We start from the raw sequence: 21,400 nt of genomic DNA on the forward strand, positions 1-21,400 counted from the left end.
GGAATTGTTGGATTTTCTAAAAACGGAATGACCCTCTCGCCTAATGCATGCCGGGATAGACTGCAGTCCCATGTGACATAGGATTTAAGAAATGGATGGATTGGGAGATAGACTGAATTTGAGGGGAAAAATCTATCAAAATAGCCTCCTTCGTGGTTGAAACTCACCTGATGAGGACACATTGACTGTCGTGGCGTTTCCAGATGCAGCGGTAGCATTCATTGGCCACGGCATAGATGTGCGGAGGTAGCTCCCCTATGTGGTGCTTGGAGTACAGGTCCACCCTCTCTTGGTCATACATATTTGGGATCTGCTTGTAGGGGTTGACGGCCGCCAGGATGCTGCCGATATTGGTCTGAAAACAGCCAAGAAGTGACATTTCAGGTTCTGTCTCTGTATGATTTTTGAGCTACTGGTATACTTTGTTTATTTCATTTTTGTGTTCTTCTCTGTTTAAAATATACAGATATAACACACTTACAGTAAAAGCACTAACACATATGCTAAAAACAAGCTGTCAGGAACACATACGGTAAAAATGTGTGAAATTGTCAAGCAGCCTTGTGATGATATTAATCTGGATTGGAGGATAAGGGAACACAGCAGGGTGGAGATCTGACAGTAGGAGGGACAAGTGACAATATTTTTTATTAGAAAGCTGAGGTCAAATCAGTGAGATGATGGAGGTTAGATTTCCATTTTGAGCTGTTTGTGCTGTATCAGTCACCTTGCTTTCTGCGCTAGAAACAAAAAAAAACTAGAGGTCAGCATGCCTCCCATCGTGTCATATTACCCTGCCTGTGCATTTTGAGTACTACATTTATATTAAACTGTGCTGAAGGACACATAATGCACATAAATGCACAAGCACACTGTGACACAGAAAACTGACCCACCCACGCAGGGTAAATTCTTCAGCTTAAGGGAAATCCACGTATGGACAATATTTCATCATCTAGATTAGGTCACACCCAGGGAGGCTGTTATTGGTCTGTTGTCTGGTAATCTTTCAGGTTTTCAGGCTTTCCAGATCCTGACTTTCAACTCACCATGATTAAAATGTTTTAATTGAATTTAATATCCATTTTATGACCACACACAGAGATTATAGTCTTCTCATGTCATCAATGGTCAGTGGGTGAGATGAAACCCCCAAGGTAAATTGGGTAATAGAGTTTTATGGTCATGAGCTAATGCTTCTATTCATTACAGACATAAACAAATTATCACAGCAATTCATTTCTATGAGTCAATTATTGGACCTGAGAAAGACAGGCAAGCAGTTTGATGCTACACTACGAAAACCAACAGGAATCATGCATGTTTTTGTTACTCTTTCTTGTCCTTTTATTGTGTTGCCATTCAGTTTCTGTCTATACTGCAAAATGTGCATTGAAAGTGTAATTGTTTGTCATCAGCGGGTGTCGCCAAATCAACCAGGATTAAAATTGTAAGGATTACAACAAAGGGCGGGTCCATATTCTGTTTTTGTTTTTTGTTTTTTTATATCAATCTGTAGCTCCACAGTGGTGTTCCTCATGTATTCAAATTTTGGTCAAAGTATGTTTTAGCGTCAAAATGCTATTTTCCCAAGCCCTTCTAAAAACTTTTTCCCACGTGACCTGACGTAGGTTTCTGCTTGATGACGCTGCTACATATACAGTATATATACATCCTTAGTCAGTGTATTAACGTAACATACAGTAAGAGTCACTAAGTCATATACTTAGATGGCGGTCGGCATGCTCCGAGTTTGGAGAAGCAGACAGGAGCATCGGCACGGAAGCTAAGCAATGTACTGCTTCGTGGACGCCACGTTAGTTCGGATCAGAAAGTCACACAATAAACAAACTAACCGATAGATGCAGCAGTAGACCAACAACTCCCGTGTTCTGCAAGGTGAAATTACTGTTTTTGTCAATAGAGTCTGGCGGCTTTGAAGACCGCGATATAACGGCTCCAGTTCACCGTCAAAAAACTTTTTTGTGCTGCTCCTGTCCACAGCCGCTTTACCTCGCCGTCAGACAGCCCTTTCCGACGGGAAACTGAACCCTTTAAATCGCTCTCTTCAAAGCCACCAGACTACATTCACAGAAACAGTAACTCTACCTCGCAGAACGTGGGAGTATACATACAACCCCACTTCAAAAAAATCCAAACTCACCCTTTTAGTTATTTTCAAACTGAGTGGGCGTTTCCATTTGAAAAAAAATGAAAAAGATCGCAGATGGACACGCCCTTTAAAGAAGTAGAGCTTAGTTTGTTCTTTTAACCGCAACACTTTCACTTTATAAGCCTCTCTCTCCGTCTCTCCACCTATTCCACTCAGAGTAGATGTGTCTAATAAGATGATTTGTGTTTCCCACTAAAAGCCTCATGCATGTAAAGATTACTGGAATACATCAAGACGTAAACATTATGTACACACACACACAGGCTTGGCCACATACATCCACCCTCTCACACATACTTACAGACACACATGCGTCCGTGTGAATGCACTTACATAGATGTTATCCTTCTGGTAGCGCTGGTACAGGTTGTGCATGATGGCGGCCTCGTGCAGCTCAGCCAGTGCCGACATGTCCTCCACCCCGTCGATGCTGGACTGGTCCATAGCGTACACCTGCTCCCTGGTAACCTCAGCCGTCTGCAGGTACAACACCTGGAGGACAACAAGACGTACAGACTGTCATTTATCATTTCTAAATGTGTTGAATTACACAAGTTATAGTCCTGTTTTTGTGCGTATCCACTTTTACCTCAGTCTATCTATTTTCACATCATTACCTATAATTCCCACCATGGCTTTCAATAATCTTGAGAAAACACACCTGATTTTGCTGCAGTCAAGGTACACTGCATCATTAAAGTAATGATTTTAAAAATAAGCCTAATGCGTATTGACCGTGCAGCGGTCTTCCTCGGGGTCAAACAGTCAATACACTGTAAACAATTGCTGTTAATTTACAGATTTCAACAGTATTAACCTGTTATTGCTAAAAACAGTGCTTTACTGTTAATACAAAAGAAAACCTGTTAAATTACGCTCATAGGCTGTTTTTTAACTGAACTATAATGCATTCTTAAAAAACAGCACTTTACTGCTGATCAACTGTTTAAAGTATCATCAGTAACAGTTTCATGCAGTATTTTTTTTAATTCTGGGACCTGATCTGCACATGTGAGGCTTGTACATTGTACATGATTGTAAAATCAGTGAATTAGCTTTATTGTTCTTCACTCACATGTTGTTCTGGTTTGCATTCTGTGCTTGTAGACAGCTATAGACACACATTTTGGGAAAAGTGTCAACAAGTCTATTATAGCCTTTTTCCTAAAAAGTGCCTTTAATTGTATTTAGTGTGACTATTCCTATGTCTGTAACCTGCTATTCATCTAGGAAAAAAATAATGTTTATTAAAATGTATGTAAAAAATACAACCTAAATAGTGCATTAAAACAAATCAGTAAGATAATGTAAAAGAAAGGTGAAAAACAGCTATATAATGTATCTTTAAACAGTAAATTAACTTGTAAAATACTGTGAAATTAATAAAAAACAACCAGTTCAAACTGTATTTTTCATTAACAGTACAAAGCTGTAAATTTCAGCGACAGTATAATAATGTTAATTTTACAGTAACATAAAGGCAACCCTGCTGCCAGTTCTTTACTGTTATTTTACTGGGACATTCTTAACAGTGTACTTTCAAATCTGTTCAGACGGTTTAAACTGTCTTGTTAGATGAGTTCATTCTTGACCTTGGAAACAGTAGTTTGACCAAAAAAGGCCAATTAGTTATAATATGAAATGAAACTGGGACTGTAAATAGCAAAGAAAAGCAATATTTTAGGTAACACCGCTACTTGTTGTTACTAAACTTTTTTTTTTTTTTAAAGTAAATAAATCAGATACAGTATGTGTTCATTAGTGAGGTGCTGGTAGACTTTTATTAGCTTTGGACAGAGCCAGGCTAGCTGTTTCCCCCTGTTTCCAGTCTTTATGCTAAGCTAAGCTAACCAGCTGCTGGCTGTAGCTTAGGGCTGCACGATTTTGAAAGAATTTTGAACATCTAATTGCGATTTATTTTGACTGATATTGCAACTGCAATATGATTTGCGATATTAGAGGGTATAATCATTTTTACATCATTCTCATTTTCATTGAAAAACATATTAAAAAATAATGATGGTGTGATTTTTGTGGGGATCTGTACCAAACAAAGATGTTTTCTTAAGTCTGTAGATTATGATGTCTGGGCCAGGACATCTACGCAGCACCACAATATTTAATTTAAAAGGGTATTTTGACAAATTTTGCCTTCAACAAATATTGTGATTTCCTTCTCATCCTGCGATTTGAAAATTGCAGTAGGTCTTATAGTGATTTCGATAAAAATGTTGATTAATTGTGCAGCCCTTCATATTTACTGTACGGACATGAGAGTGGTATCGATCTTCTCATCCCAATATATTGAACTATCCATTTAAAGTGATGTTCCCCTGTAATATATCACACACACTGAAACTGAGTAATGTGCTGTGTTGTATTGCATTAAGATGGACTGCATTGCACTGTGTATTAGGCTGGTGTTACTTGGCATTGTGTGTGCTCAAGGTCAAATAAAAATCATTAAATATGTCACAATAATTCCTCTGAAGTAGATATAACACTTGAGTTTCAGTGGTCATGCCTGTAGTGATGTGTAACAAAGGTATCTTGTTCAGAGTGAGGAGGAAGACAATGTGTTCACAAGCAGATTTAAAAAAGATGCCAACATTGCAAGGTCTTTCCATTTTTAGCATGAACAGACTAATTGTGATGCAACATGACGAAAATACACATGATGATTATTCAGAGCTTCTTCTAACCAGACCCCCATCTCATCTATGTCATCCATCGCCATGGCAACTGGAGAGCATGGGACAAGACGGGTGGGGAACCCGTTTGTGGGAGGAGAAGAAGAACAAGAAGAAGAAGAGGAAGAGGAAAAAGAAGCAGAGAAGAAGAGAGAGTAACAGATCTGATCTGGCAGGACGTGAGAGGTGACGGTGTGTATTCATGTCAGGCACACACACACACATGCTGCTACGACAATCTTTCTCTCCTGTATAGCCTACAGTCCAAACACACACACACACACAGATAATTAATCAACATAAAGGTCGTTCATTCATTCCAGCAAAATCAACTTGTCTAAGAATAGAAACCTCGGCCTTTCCAATACTGGGTTGTTAATATGTCATCTCAGTCTCACAGCCATCCTCCACCCTGTGTGTGTTTGTGTGTGTGTGTGTGTGATGCTGTAACAGATGTGTTGGGAGGCTGTTGAGGGTGGCAGAGGGGCTGCGCTGTAGGCGTTCAGACATCTTGTTCTTAAATAAATCTATTTAACTCCACTAACAGCGTCTTCCACTGCACAGAGCTGTTGCGTGCAGACTGTTCTCTCTCAAGGCGAACAAACTCACAGCGTATCATCGTTACGCAAACATGTCTGCACGTAAAATGTTGTTTGTGGCCCACAAATAGAAACCAGTGCTCTATGTGTGTTGTTTGTGCACTCCTAATCTTCTCTCTCATGTCTTGTATAAGTATAAACGTCTTGTGGATACTGTTGGTAACTGTTGACGAGGGTCTAACGCATCAAGACACTAACCTTTCTGAGCTCACTCAGCTGTGATGAAATGACCCAATTATCCCTCGTCCTCCATTAGAGAGAGCATAACTTACGTAGCTCTCCCCTTCACTACGACCCCGTCCTCTTGACTCTGACTTCACCTTTTTACAATAAATCAAGGCACTGACGTGTTGCTAGCCGAGCACTATTACTTATATACATGAGTGTTAAAGCAGCAGGGTCAGTATCAGCAGCCAGTAGGCCTACTAGCTGCAAACGTGCAAAAATGCAGCAACAACAACTTGTTAATTCAAGTTTATTTTAAGCTATTATTTGTAATAATTCAAAGTTTAGAATTCAAAATTTACTGTTAACTAAGTTTGCTTAAAAGTTGATGATGTAGAGCTCAACAGTGACCGGTAACACTTTATAATAACCATAATTTATAAATGGCAAATTGATAGTTAATTAAACTTGGTTAATAGTTATTTTACTGTTAACAAACAATTAAATGATCATCAATAATGTTTACTAATTATTAGTAATGCTAGAATTTCTGTTATTTTATCGTTAGCTAGTCGTTTATCGTTAGTCATGGCTTGGACAGTTGTAAACACGCAGAGATATTCCTTCATACTGACTGTATTACATCTAGACCACGATGAATCTGTGAGAACAAAAGTCCCTCAAATTACATCCAAGTCCATTCGTTTTAGGCTTTTCTCTTTATTTTCTCACCCTATTAAATCTCTCTCTGCCCCTCTCGCTCCCTGCATGCCTTCATGTCTCAAACATCACTTCTCCGTCTCTCTCATCTCGCTTTCCCTTTGTATGTCACTCCTCTTTTATCCCTTCCCCCTCTTTGTCATTTCTCTCTCTGTTCTCTCAGTCTCCCTCACATCATCCCACTCTTCATTAATTTACCCCTCTCTCTTCTGCCTGGCCACATTTCAACCTCCTACAACTTCCTCTTTCTTCCCGCGATTCTCCTTTTTTACTCCATATGGCTGGTTCCTGTAACCTCCATGCTTATTTCTGATGGGCCCCTTCAGCTTGTTTATTCTTTATTACTGCAAGTCTTTCTGATCTGCCTGTCTAATGTACATGGATCCCTGTGTGTTCACTCACACAGACTGTAATGCCTAAATGGCTCAATCTGAGACGCCTGCCTGTAATTGAAGGTTTACCGAGAGCCTTGTCAATCAGACAGTCAAGCATGCCATTGTAATCAAGGGTAAATTATAGTGCAACAGAAGATAAGGCAATGACAATTGACTCTCTTCAATGTGTTTAAGGGAGGAAGGATACTAGGACAACTGAAATGGAGGCCTGGTTGGTCAAAATTCACCTCCACTTGTGTCATTTCCTTCCATTTACTGTCATAATGCTCAGTGCCAGGGGGACAATCATCATCAAGGTTATTTTCTCTGACTTAAGAGAGCTCCCTCCAGAGTCACAGATGACATTAACCAACTGTTTTCACATGCTGAGTGCTCCTCATGACCATAGACTGTATATAAATAGTGGACGTAGTCACCGTGACGTCACCCATTGGTTTGTGAACTGCTGTTTTGAAGCCTCAATTTCGACATTCTGGCCATCGCCATCTTTGTTTTTGGCCATCGCCATCTTGGTTTTTTGCAACCAGAAGTGATACAAGAGGGTGGAGCTAAGTACAACCAAATGCTGAATAAGACATTTTAGGCGACCAAAAAGGTTATAATTAACTTTCATGAACTGAAAACACACTGTGAAAGGGTTAAAGTTTTAAGACGAAAACGCAGACAACTCCCAGACCGGACAACGCCGTGGTAGCGACCTGTCAATCACAAGGAAGTCGTGCCCTAAAGCATACCCTGCTTTATGGTCTATTTGACTCTAAATGGGACCATAAGTTACTAAATGAACATCATGCTGTATTGAAAAAGACTTGAAACTAAGATAAGATAAGATAAGATAAGATAAGATAAGATAATCCTTTATTGGTCGCACTGCAATTTACTGAGGTAATAAATCAAGTGAGAAGTAGGGTCATTTTCTCATAGACTTCTATACAATCAGACTTCTTTTTGCAACCAGAGGAGTCGCCCCCTGCTGGCTGTTAGAAAGAATGCTGGTTTAAGTCACTTCCACATTGGCTTCACTTCTCAGACCCGGAGGTTGCCCACTGCTCATGATGCGTGTGCCCCTTTAAGAAGGATCTATCTCCAATGGTGGTCTCTCTGGGAAAAAGAAACTTGGGACATTAAACTGTCAGATTAAATCAAATAAATGCCTAGGCTACAATTCTGGCTTTTACAATTGCGTCTAATGCCAAAGCTGCTTTCAAATATAAAGGCCTTTAACAGCAGATAAAGCCGACATGCTCCATGAAAACCATTTGGGACAACCCAGATGCAGATGATTCAGAGAGAGGAGGGATGCCATGAAGTGAGAAAGTATGTCAGTGACAGAAATAAAATGCAGCTGAAGTGGAAGAGAAAAAAAAGCTTTTTGTAGACGTCTCCGTCTTCTTCTTGCCCTCTGGTGGGTTTTAACACACATTCTGTGCTTCTTGGCTCACATTATCACACACACAAAAGATACAGGCACATACAAACTGTACTGTATATGTGAAGCACACACTCAAGTTTAACTACCCAGAGAGTCTAAAATGGGATACCTCATATTCAATAATTCATTATTGGAGAGAGAAACAGAGGAAAGACATGGAATTAGTGAGAGAAAAACATTGAGAAACACTTACATAGACTGAAAGGGAGAGAGAAAGTAATGTAGAAGTAGAGCATGGTTAACCAACTCTGATTTCTCTTCAGTGTTACATCTCTCACTGATATGAAGTATGGGAGAGGAAGCTTCTCGATAACGCTGGTGTTAAAGCCGGAAATGGTGGAGTGAAAAGGTGCAGTTGACAAATATGCACATCCGGTCCGGTGCGAATTATATGCGTTGCCTTGTTCCACTTTTCTTCAATGAGGCCTAATGAGTTTCCTCCTTAAGAGTGCCTGTGTCCACTCCACACAACAAGAACCTATCCAGACAGAAGATGTCTGGGGCTAATGCCCACATATCTTTGCAAATTAAATAAAGTGTGTTAATCATGTACACTAATAATTAAAAATCGAGTGTTTTTGAGAATCGATGCAGTATTACATAACTTAATATCGCAATATTTTTTTATAAACTACAGTGCCCATGTTCAGCGTAAAGAAGGTTTATAGGGATGTCAGTCGGTTGATCGGTTGGTCGGTCCAGACTGAAATAAACCACGGATTGTTTGCCGTGAAATTTGTTAAAGACAATCACTGTCCCCTGACTTTTCCTTCGATGTGTGGTTTTGAATGAAATGTCTCTACAACTACTGGACAGATTGCCGTGAAATTTGGTCCAGATATTCATGTCCCCCTCATGATGAATTGTAATAGCTTTGGTTATGAACACACTTTTACACACACTCATATATCCAGTGCATGGAATGGCCTTCCTGTAAAGCCCTCTGATGTCTGAAGCTGCTTTGCATGATTCAGGAGGAGAGCCAGGGGAGACAAGCCTCTTCATCTGACTTCACATATTAGCAGCAGCCAGAGTGAGGAGGAGAGGGGACGAGAGGGATAAAGATAGAGCGTAGAGAGAGAAGGAGCTGTGGGCACAGTGACCTATATATTCTGCAGACCTCTATTCAGTGCAAGATACAGTATCACACGTTAGCCTACTGTGCACACCTGCAGCTCTCCTCACTGACCTTGGATCAGATCTGGCAGACCTCCATGGGTCAGTTTAGGATTGGGGAACACTGAGGAGGTATTTTGTATGATCTGACCCCTCAGATCAGAGTATATTAGAAGCAAAAGGAGCAGCTGCAGCTAGAAGTGCTGGGCAAGTCACTTTATCTTCAAACCAAAGTATTATAGTGAGCTCTTCAGGACTTGCTACAGGAGCCAGGTTATTGAACTGAAACAGATTCCTGCATCGGACCCTTTGCAACGGCAAATATTGCAATGGGTCAAACAAAGCAAATTTCTTTACGTGAAAGTTATGTTAAAGGTGCTCTATATATGATATCCAGAATGAAGTCACTCTTCCTCTGTGTGTGTTGTTCCAAGCTTCTCTGTGCTTTGTTTACGTAGCCGGTCCGGCCGCACGTGCTTCTAACGCTACATGTCCACCAGATCCGGCGAGGACACCAGGGGACACGCTGCAACACTCAACTGGCCGTTCAAGCGGTGACATACCTTATAGTGGAATGCAACTGATTGGTCCCTGGTTTTCTGCTTGCTGCTTCAAACAGGAAACAACATGGCGGCCTGCTCGTAAACTTTGTTATTTCGTCTATGCAATCCACCAAAACCTACTTCTGAAAACATTTTAGATCGCCTAGTTTGAGCTTGGTCCAAGTTTCGTGAGCCAGACGCATTACTGGACAGGCTCATTTGCATAGAGATTTTATGCAAATACAGACCCCGTCCAACTCGCCGCAAAACTCCCACCATGCAATGGGCGACTTCTTCTCCTGCTTTCCATAGGAAATGAATGGAAAGTGTTGAGACGCCCTCCATTACCGGATCTGGTGGTAATGTGCTTTTAGTCCCAGTGTGTGTGCCCCACTGGCTACCTAATCACCGCCGCGCTGCACTGCACTCATACGGTGGTTACCGCTGATCACATCCTCCCGACCGACGGCATCGTCGCGGGAGCGTAACACCCACCCTCCGGTCCCCCCCCCCCCCATATTAACACTGTTAGCTCTGTCAGCATCTGCTGTCGCCATGTTGAGAGCCGTGTGGAGGCAATCACACAATCATAGATATGCTCTGAATTTGAAATTTAGCACCTTTAAGTTAAGTTATCTGAAATCATTCACTTATTGATTTACATTTGTCAACAACACCAGCCTGGCTTTTCACACCAGCAGCCCTGGCATCACTGAGAAGAACTTCCAAACTTGTGTTGTACACCTCTAAAAGTGTATCCTATTGCTGTTTCCTTTACCAGAAGAGGATGTTAACAACGAGCTTAAGCCCCGTTAATGCCTTCTCTGCCCGACAGCACCCATTCAGCACCGGGGTGTATAACACCTTCCGTATGTCATCATCCTTTAAGATTTGGCAAACCCACAGTCATCCCACCCCAAGGGGGATCTCTGCTTCATTTTCCACAGATAAGGGACGTTGCAGAGAGACATGGTGGTGGGAGACAGACAGAAGGCAAGATATTGCATATTAAGTTAATCTCATTATATGATACTAAGCGAGTGAGTAACTACGGGGTCCTCAGTGGGTTAGAAATATGAAACTGTGAAGAGGAATGTGGGTCAGGAGATCACACAGCAACATCAGCTTGTTTATGTGCCAAATCAGACCAAACAAGTCGTTTCTGCACTTTTCATTAGGCGCATTTCACAGAGTGGTTTCTGCATGTGTGTTTTTTTGTGTGTGCGCACAAGGAGTAAGACATCCCTGCAGCATGTTCTGTGCTCGCGTGAGCTTTCGCTGCGGCTTTCACGCTAGCTACTGAAATCCAGGTCACGTAACACACACTGTCTATAACTCATCGCTAACGTAACCTGTGTGTGTATACATGCATGTTCGTGTGTGTGTGTGTGTACAGATTAAGTGTAGGGATGCGGGTGTGTGTTAGTCTTGTGTTGACTTCTGTCTGTATCTATATATTTTCCCATATGCAAGACATTCCTGTGTGGGTGTAAATGTGTCCTATAAAGATACATCGGGACATCCCCATTACAGCATATGTAAAGGACGAGCCTTATGCTAACGAACTCTGTGACCGTATCCATGGCAACCAGGCCAGGAAGATCTCTGTCATGAACAGAAATGCCTCAACATGTTAAATACGAGGTTAGAAATATAAACTTTAATCTAGGGTTGCAACTAATGTTTAATTTCATCAATGATTAATCTGGTGATTAATTATTGTGTCTATAAAATAGTAAAAAAAAAATAGCCATTATAATATCCTGCAGCCCAAGGTGATTAGAGCTGCAACCATTAATCGATTAGTTGTCAACTATTAAATGAATCACCAACTATTTTGAGAATGGATTAATCTGTTTGAGTAATTTTTATTAAGAATTTTTTTTTTAAATTCTCTGATTCCAGCTTCTTAAATGTGAATATTTGCTGGTTTCTTTACTCCTCTATGACAGTAAACTGAATATATTTGAGTTGTGGACAAAACAAGACATTTGAGGACGTCATCTTGGGCTTTGGGAAACACTGATTGACATTTTTCACCATTTTCGGACATTTTATAGACCAAACAACCAATCGATTAATCAAGAAAATAATTAACAGATTAATCAACAATGAAATGAATCGTTAGTTGCAGCCCTCAAGGTGATGTATCAATCAACTAACTGATTAATTGACTACTTGTTTCAGCTCTACTTTCATCATAGGCACATTTTATAAGCCAGTAGGAGCTCTGTTTTATCGTGACTACAACAGTCTAGTTTTTATCTTTTTATCAGTATGTTCATTCATTATATTCTGTATCTTAATACCATCTATTTGTTACTATACTTTTTTGTTACTATATGCTATATTTATCTATATCCAGTTCTTTGCTGACCCAGTTTCACTACAGGTTCATTAAAGTTTCATCTAATCTGATATAATCTAATCGTATCTACTCAGTACAGACTTAAAAGGGAAAGCTAAAACCTTGGATCATGGATGAGATAGTTGTGCGTGATCCAAGGTTTTACCGATCAGTTTTTAGCTCATTTTACCTTCTTTTAGATTTACCTTCCAAACCTCATTTGAAAGTTCGATGCAAATACAAGCAAATGAATTGAGTTTCCTGCACAGGAGGAAGATTGAAATGATGGAGATTAAAGTAGAAATGCAGCTCCTTCACATTGAAAGGGAGAAAGTTTAAGTAGTTCAGGCATCTGTTAAGGAAGGATTACCTTCTTGTATTGCCTGACCAATAAATCAGCCAGAATATTGGCTTATTGCAGATATATATTTATCTGTATATGTCAGCTGATAAGTAACTGCAGTATGAAAATGCAGTATGAAAATGTCAAATATTGTTTTTAAGTTGGAAACAGTGTCACCGTTACAAAGTTTGTCCACCAGAAAGCACTGACAAATAAAAAAATGTTTGGATCTGTACATATAATGGTCACATTACTTTAATAGCCAGATTGAATGAATATTGGCTGCTATATCAGAATCAGATTTCTTTTAAAGGGACTATTTGTAACTTTCAGAAATGCTTCTTAACAGCGACACCTGTGGCCGTGAAATCAACGAAAGTCAGCGTCGAGCTTGCGCTTGCTCGCTCTAAATATACCTGAACGAGCATCGCGCAAAACAGTGAGGCGACACACGTCAGTTAAAAGCACAATATCACTCTATATTTCACCTGCTTGGCAGTAATGTTAGCTGACCAGACGAAGGTCTCTCCATGAGCATGATTTAAATCTGATCTTAGTGTTGGCTTTTCCTGCCTCAGCGCAGGCTGATGCCGCGGGGCTCTGCAGCGTGTCTCCCTGCTCTCTCCGCCCGCAGCCGGGGAGAGCAGGGAGACACCGGCATCCGGTCGGTAACGAGACGATAACGTTACTAGCTGAGGAGCTCCGTCACTTCACAAGACACGGGAAACCTCTGTTGGTCTGGAGGAGCTGCAGCATTTTTTTTCTGCACAAACATCCCCTGTGCATTCACTAGATATTCTCAGAGCTACTAACTCTTCTGCAGTGTGGAGTGAGCGCGCGTTCACGTCTAGAGGTGGAGCGAGCTGAGAACGCGCGCGCTCTCTGAGCGAAGGAAGGCAGGCAGAGTTGGAGAGGCAGCGGCCACACGCGAACGCGCATATGTGAGCGCGCATGTGTGGCGACCCGCTACATTTATTTATAAATATAGTCCCTTTAAAGGTACAGTGTGTAAGATCTGGCGGTATCTAGCGGTGAGGTTTCAGATTATAACTTCTCTCATGTGCCAAGCGTGTAGGATTGCTACAGTGGTGACGCAAAAAATGGCCCTCTCTAGCCAGTTGTTATGAAGTGTAGAGTGCTTAGAGAGTGTGTGTATACGAAGTGAGTAGTGAAGCAAGAGAAAGAGAGAGCAGCGGCGACGGGAGCGAATAACGTTATTGACTGCAGCCCAAGCGGGAAAAGTTAACAGAGTTTGGTTTGTCTGTTCTGGGCTGCTGTTGAAACATGGCGGTGCAACACGGCGGACTCCGTGGAGAGAGGATGACTCATAAACGGCTCATTCTAAGGTAACAAAAACACAACGATTCTTAGTTTCAGGTGATTATACACTAAAGAAAACATACTTAATTAATATTCCATTTCTGCCAATAGATCCCCCGAAATGTTACACACTGGGCCGTTAATAATCAGATATCACTATCAGTATTGGTTGGGCTGGGAACACCTTGAACACCAAGAGGAGCTAGAAGATGTGGCTGGGGGAGGATGTCCTGCACCCCCGGTTATGGAAAATGGATGAATCAATGGATGGATGGATCACATACAGAAAGGTTAAAAAAAGTTTGCACTAGAGTTGAGACTTCAAACTTGGACTTGAGTGCCATGCTGCTGTGCTTTGATGCATTGAATTGGACGTCCAGTGCATCAATGTTTCCATTAAAAAATAAGTGTTTTTGTGATTTTGGCCATTGTGCTGTTGTCCATCCATCCATCTTCAACCGCATTGTGCTGTTGTATTTAGCATAAATAGAAAAAGACCACAAAGACTTGCTTTTTGACTTGCAAGTCAAGTGTCAAAGATTTGAGACTTGACATGATTTATATCCCATCAAATAAGCAACACACATCTAACCTTTCTGAAATGGCAATGGCAGAGGCTGACATTTTGCAGCTTGGCACTTTGCAATGTAGTGTTGTCAAAAATATCTCAGAGTCTATCTAACAGTTCCAATTCTCATTTTCTGCAGTATCAGTACACGGGTACCAGCTGCGCTTTCAGCTCTCTCTTCTCTCCGACAGCGCGTTAGCACACACTCACACATCGCTCTTTATCTTTTAATAAAAATAAAAAAAATGATGCCATAAAAGTTGTGAGTATATTTCCCGGTGTTATCGAAAATGGTATAGAATAACAATATTACTGTATAAATAAGTACTGTATCGAAGATAGAAATTCCAGTATCGTGACAACACTATTACGATCTAAGAAAGGTGCTCACATCTTTATATGCTAGACAAGAGGTGCTAAACTGTCTTCTATCACTGTTGTAGCAAAAGATCAGTCAGCATGTAGTCACAAATGACTGACGTAAGAAGACAGAAGAAATAAGCCTGCCACTCCAAACATCTACAGTAAACTTAAATAAGTGGTGTTGTAGGATATTGTTTGTTTCATGAAAACTCCCTCAGAGTAAAGATGAATGATGTAAAGGCTTGCACATATACCCCCTGGTAGTTGGGAGTTGTGCTGATTTGACATGAAGGCTTGTAGTTTTGCAGTCGCAGCATTTGTAACCCAGAATTGGTAATGTGGGTCAGGGCCTGTTATAGATTACAGAACCACGGTGACATGGCACATGGCAGCTGGGAGCAGAGTACAGAAAGGAAAGTAAAAGTAAAACAAACACCAAAAAAAAGCTGTTAAATGATGCATATTTCTTGCTCTACCAGCCACCATTGCAGCCACTATTAAAATGCCTCGAGGGTTCACTCGCTCTTTAGACATCGGATTCAGACATGTATTTATGATTATGGGAACCAGCTAGGGCAAAGCAACAGGGAGTGATGGGGATCCTGGGACGGTTTGCATGGGTCAGATCCTGTCGTAACAGGGTAAAGCCCCCCATCCTGCTGATTCTCTATCAAATATTCACCACCTCCTGCAGAGCTAACATTTAAACACCAACAGCTAGCAGAGAGGGAGGGCAGAGGGAGGTGGGGAGAGATGGATGGGGGTTGGGGAGTTTAAGGACATTCATAATCCAGAGCAAAGAGAATGCCTGCTCCAATAACCAATCCTCTATTTTGGGAAATGCCCGTCTGTTCCCACGCTGTGTGCCCGAACAAGAACAGCGAAGCAGCTACATCAAAAGACGATGCTTTTAGAGCAGCGTTTGGCCATTTTTACGTCTTAAAGGCCAAACATGAATTCATTGTACATCTATGAAAGAGAGCCGAGATGTGGATGCTCTTTGGGGGTATAAAGGGAGGATTGAAACTCCTGAATTCGGGCCAAAGTCTATTATTAGCTCCATCTAAATGCTGCCAACTGGAGCGCATGTGTGTGTTTATGTGTGTGTGTGTGTGTGTGAGCCATCAAACATTAAATCCAACGTGTGCATGTCCTTGCTCTGATACAGATTAGATGAGTGCAGCATGCACACACTCACATTAACATTCAATTACATTATTTTGGCAGGAAGTTTGGTGTCAAAGGGCTAGGGCTTGGCTTTGCCATTTAGAACAACTTCAGGCTCCTGACATCTGACATCCTGAAATGTGCATTTGTGCTCCCATAATGCTCTCCATCTATTCTAGATCTCCTCTGGAGGCTGAATGTGTGTCAGAGATGAATTTTGCATATGTATGAGGAGGAAGAGGAGGAGGAGGAGGAGGAAGGAACTGGGGCAGGAAAGTGGAGCATCATGACCAGGAGTTTCTATTGATCCACACAGGAGAGGATGAACCTGCACAGCTGCTTCACCTTCACTCTGACCTTTATCTGATGATGAGATAACACATTACAAGCAACTGCAGCTTTCGCTCAGCAGTAATCTAATGCTGACGCTGTTTCCTTCTCCTGTCTGGTTTAAACTAATTATTTTCAGTCTGTAGAGTGTTTGCAATTTTCCTCCATTTATACAGTCTGCTAAATAAATGGTCCCCTTCACATGAAACAAAATCAAACATTTCTTCCAGATCATCAGTTTTAAAGGAAAAGCTTGTGTAACTGAGGCAACGTGGTGGCCTCTCCAAGGCGACAACCATGAACAGCAACACCCCCGGTAAACTTTTACAGAGTCCTGTTTCTGAAACAGAGAGGGGTTACGCTGAATTCACATCAGAGCAGTGGCGAGCTGCAACGGCCCCTCCAGAGCTAGAAGAGTGGTTAAACAATAGTTGGGAAAAGTTTAACTTTAAGCGGCGAAGTGCGGCCACAAAGAACCTGCAGTCAATCAGTAAACAGATCCTTTGAATCCTGTTACATGTTGACCTATTGACTTAGCCACTGCCTGGTGTCAATTCAGCGTTATAAAATCTGTTCGCTGCTCCGACGCTCTCAACTCCGGTGCCGAATTTTAGCGGAGTTGGCTAAATTACTTTTGAACCAGGAGCTGGTAAAACCTCCTCTACTGTTGAGTGTGTGACAGCACTGTCAGCAGCCACGCAGGAAAGGCGCTCTTTGGTGTGCTAGGATAATAAAACTCAACTATAACCAGGACGCTCACTTTATAATTCTTTGACTTTGTGCAAATCTGATATTTTCACATCACAGATGACAAACAAAGGCATTACAATGTCTTGCAGGTAAACCATAAAACTCATGTAGGCAGTTATAGGAGGTGAGTGTGGTGCAGCTTCTCTATGTGTGTGTGTGTGTACATTTCTTACCCCTCCATAGTCGGTCGAGACGACAAGCGTTCCATCTCCGCAGGAGTTGACTGTGGCGGGAACCAGCTGCTCCTTCTCTCTGACCCAAACACGGGCCCCCTGGATCACAGACACAAACACAACGACTGAAGTTAAGCAACCAGTACGAAAAAAGGAGTATTTGGTTACGTGAGGTTATGAACCACCCGGTGACCAGAGTCTTCAGCTCTTAGCCAATGAGGTCAGCTAGATTAGAACTTATCTTTCTAGCTCTCTATTTTTAACTACTAAACTCTTAGTGCAACACTATGATGAGACTGTCTGAAAATGTGCACTATCCCCATATTTAAACAATATCACGTCTCCCTCCTCTCTATCACTGCCGGCATTTGGAACAACTATAAACACTTTAGATTTCCGACGTGGTCGTACAACACACCGTACGAACTAGTTCTGTTCAAGCATAACCCGACCTTTGACCCTGACATGTATGTATGTATGTATGTTGAGTGTGCATGGGTGCACAGACAGATGTGTTTAATGAGAGACAAAGACTGTAACATCTGGACTTTCCACCAAGGTAAAGCAACAATGCTTGACATGGTGTGTGTGTGTGTGTGTGTGTGTGTGTGTGTGTGTGTGTGTGTGTGTGTGTGTGTGTCTGCGTGTGTGTGTGTGTGTGTGTGTGTGTGTGTGTGTGTGCGTGCGTGCGTGCGTGCGTGCGTGCGTGTGTGTGTGTGCGTGCGTGCGGTTGACTCAGGGTCAGAGGAAGTGTGCTCCTCAAAGACCTTTCCACACAGACAAAGCCGTCTTTCACGAAGTCCCTGACCTTTGACTTCCAACCCCTAAAAAGGGGCACAGCATAACAGAGAGGAGGGGACAGAAAAGGAAACAAGAAGAAAGAAGAACAGTCAACAGAGCTACTGAAGTACTGTAAAGACAGGAAATGGACAATATGTTCTCCCATAAACTTGTACAATTTAGTGAATTGCACCGATACTAAATTGTTCTGAAATGTACAATAGCATGAGCTCTAGAGGATATCAACAAATGGTGTAAATTACATAAAAATTAGCAAAATAAACCAATTATTCAGAGCTGAAATTTATCAAATCATCTGGTGCTAGAAGGGGTTGTAAACGATGTGACAGATATTACTTCCTTTTTATAAAAAATACAAAATAACTCAATAACTTACTTTTCTTTTGCTGTGGAGCATTCTAATCACATTAAACATTATTTGGTAGGGAATGGTAAATATAAATATAGAAATAGAAATGGTAAATATAGAAAAGTGTGAAAGGACTTTCTAATGCTGTATGTATGTATATACCGTATTTATGAATGTCAACAGGGAATATAACAATATTACAATTTGTTAAGGAACACTTCTAATTATCTGGAAACAATTCTAGAAAAAATCTGAAGCTAAATTGTAACATTTGCAGCTTTTCTCTGTTTTATATCCTGCTAAATTGAATTTTGGGGGTATTAGTCTGAAAAAACAAGATATTTGAAGACGTCAAATCAAATAAAAAAAACGTCTTGGGTTATAGGAAAATGTAATTAGCATTTTTCACAGTTTTCTGACGTTTTATAGTCCAAATGATAAATTAAAGCCTTAAAGCTTTATTCTACTTATATTCTCGTTGTTTAAAGTCGTGCGCAGAGAGAGTGTATCCATGTGTTTTAAAGACAAATGTGATCATTTTTGGAAGGTCTCGTTGTCGTAACGTTTCCAGACATAATTACTCAGGTCTAAAGCCTGAGACGATGTTTGAGCCCTGAAAAGTCTCCAGATGTGTGCATGTGAATGAACTGAGCAGCGGAGGAGGGCTGGAAATGAATTGTTTTAGCAACAGATGGTCCCTCACCCCAAAGCATTCCCTGACAACTTTTATCTCTTTCATCACCCCCTTCTCGCTCTTGTTTGGTCTCTCTATTGTCTTTTTCTTGCACTCTATATCAATCTGACACACACACACACACACACACACACACACACACACACACACACACACACACACACACACACACTAATGATAATAGAAAACCAGTCTGTGCCCCAGGCTGTGGAGTTAACCAGGCAGAAATCATCCACACATATACAGTACAGTACACTATATATAAATATATATATATATATATATATACACTGTTGGGTAGCTCCAGGTTTAGGGGGAAGAATGTCTGAATGCTTTTGGATTCAGAGTTTTAACACTGCTGATCTTTGAGAAAAAATGAACTCTACTTTTGGCTATGTCAGCATGCATGAGTTCAAAATTGCATATTAACGTACTGCAGACTACATACTCGATCTATATATGTACTGCCTGCTGCCTACTAAATTAAAGATTAAGTATGCCACTACCAGCAGATTGTTCACACTAAAGTAAACTCAAGCACTACATCTTTTCAGCCCGTTCTCATTCCCAGGGCGACACTCTGGCACTCCCCTAGGCGTCTGAAAATGATGCACAAGGTATCTGTATGAGACGCTTTCAAGTAACTACAAAGTAAACCCATCCGCGTCAATATTAAACGCACAGAAGAAGTCCTTTGGGAGAGTGGTGATGTAGTTTAAAGAGGGAATAAAACACACATAGGTCGGGTTGGAGGGGAGGGCGATGTGTCCAACAAATAAACACGAGGCTTTCATCCAGGAGACCGCTGTTTGTGTCCCGTGAGACACCAACATCGTTTTGTTTGTCTTAGTGTTCACAACGTTAAGTTTCGCTTTCACTTTACAAACGTAGTAATTGTAGGCCAAAGCATGTTGTTTTTTCCTAAACCTAACGAAGTGTTTTTGTTGGAGAGTGTTAGGGTTAGACCCCTCTCTCTGTCTCTGCAGTCAGTCAGCCCGTCTCATCCCTTTAACTCCAGCTCATCCGCCTGTCACATTCCAGCACATGGAGCCACTATAATGATGGTGATGCCGTCAATTGACCCGGTGACCCGCCCCGCCCTAAGGCTCCACGCTCACAGTTCACAAGTACTTCACTACATCCTGTGAACTGATAAAATGACCTCTGACCCCACATGAACCTCTGATACTGGACTCCTATTTCTCTCCCAAATTTCTATATTATTTTCTCTCCATGAATGAGAATATAACGCATGTTTTTCCTTTCTGTCTCGCTCTCTATCTGTCTCCTCTTTAAGTAAATTGGTCTCTCGTCCCAGATCGATGTATTTGCCTGAGCCATGCGTTATCTCTGGGGAAAATGCAGCTAAGGGGACGCAGGGGGTTATAAATGACCTGCCAGCATTACAGCTATACACCTACCAACACCCTCGTGCTCCTCCTTCCCTCCCCCCGTCTATCACCGGCCCCGACAGACAGGAATGGTCATGCATGACAACAAACTCCAGTGCTGGAAACTGCATGTATGGTAAAAAAAAACACTCCCTCTCCGTTTCTCACTATGAAATTCAAACCAAACCGGGGCCTCCAGCTTTGTCCATCACCTTTTCGTCAAGCTCCATTAAACCTCAGTTGTCACTTTACCCTCAAACATGACCCCTGACCTCGTAGTTCACACCATGCTCTCTGACCAACGGGGGTTGAAAGAGTACCAAAACATCCCGCCCAAGGAATGCTATTAGATGAATTTCTTTATGCAAGTTAGGAAAAATATATTGGTGCTTCGGTAACAGTGAGTGAAAGAAAAAAAGCTAACAATCATGTAATGTGTAGCTTAGGGGTTCTCCACCTTTTGCAACTTGAGGCCCACTTCTGATTGTTCAAAAGATTTCCAAGGACCACCTTCCCAAATAAATCACAAACTGGGCTATAAAAATGTGTCATGCCACCGTCAGGTGTACTGACCCGCATAAATATTCAGCTTGCCCTCACCCATCACTGCCTGCCATTAAGAATCCAAAGTATTCACGGTCATATTTCCTCACCACACGCTTTGGAGCTTTAATTTGTTCAGGGTTGTCTCCAACATCACTTTTTTGTTTCAAGAACCGATCCAATTTGTGTCACTGCATCCGAGACATATATGTCTGTAACGGGGAGACTCGTGGGTACCCATAGAACCCATATAAGTCAGATATCTTGAGGTCAGAGGTCAAAGGACCCCTTTGAAAATGGCCATGCCAGTTTTTCCGCCACAATTTAGCGCAACTTTAGAGTGTTATTTAGCCTCCTTCGCAACAAAGTAAGTTACTGACGTGGTTGGTATCGATGGATTTCTTAGGTTTTCTAGTTTCATATGATACC

The 21,400-nt window shown here is 41.5% G+C and overlaps 1 protein-coding gene across 1 annotated transcript in view; it reads right to left on the bottom strand.

Moving 5' to 3' along the window:
- myo10l1 (myosin X, like 1) overlaps positions 1-21,400 on the bottom strand; it is a 58,201-nt gene that overhangs the window by 25,202 nt on the left and 11,599 nt on the right. Inside the window, exons 2-4 of the mRNA XM_074660764.1 lie at positions 17,194-17,292; positions 2,507-2,665; positions 168-355 (exon numbers count right to left, since the gene is read on the bottom strand). Coding sequence (XP_074516865.1) covers positions 168-355; positions 2,507-2,665; positions 17,194-17,292 — 446 coding nt within the window. The remainder of the gene's footprint in view (positions 1-167; positions 356-2,506; positions 2,666-17,193; positions 17,293-21,400) is intronic.

Source organism: Sebastes fasciatus, chromosome 15 (assembly GCF_043250625.1).
Source record: "Sebastes fasciatus isolate fSebFas1 chromosome 15, fSebFas1.pri, whole genome shotgun sequence".
In the NCBI taxonomy this organism is placed as follows: Eukaryota; Metazoa; Chordata; class Actinopteri; order Perciformes; family Sebastidae; genus Sebastes; species Sebastes fasciatus.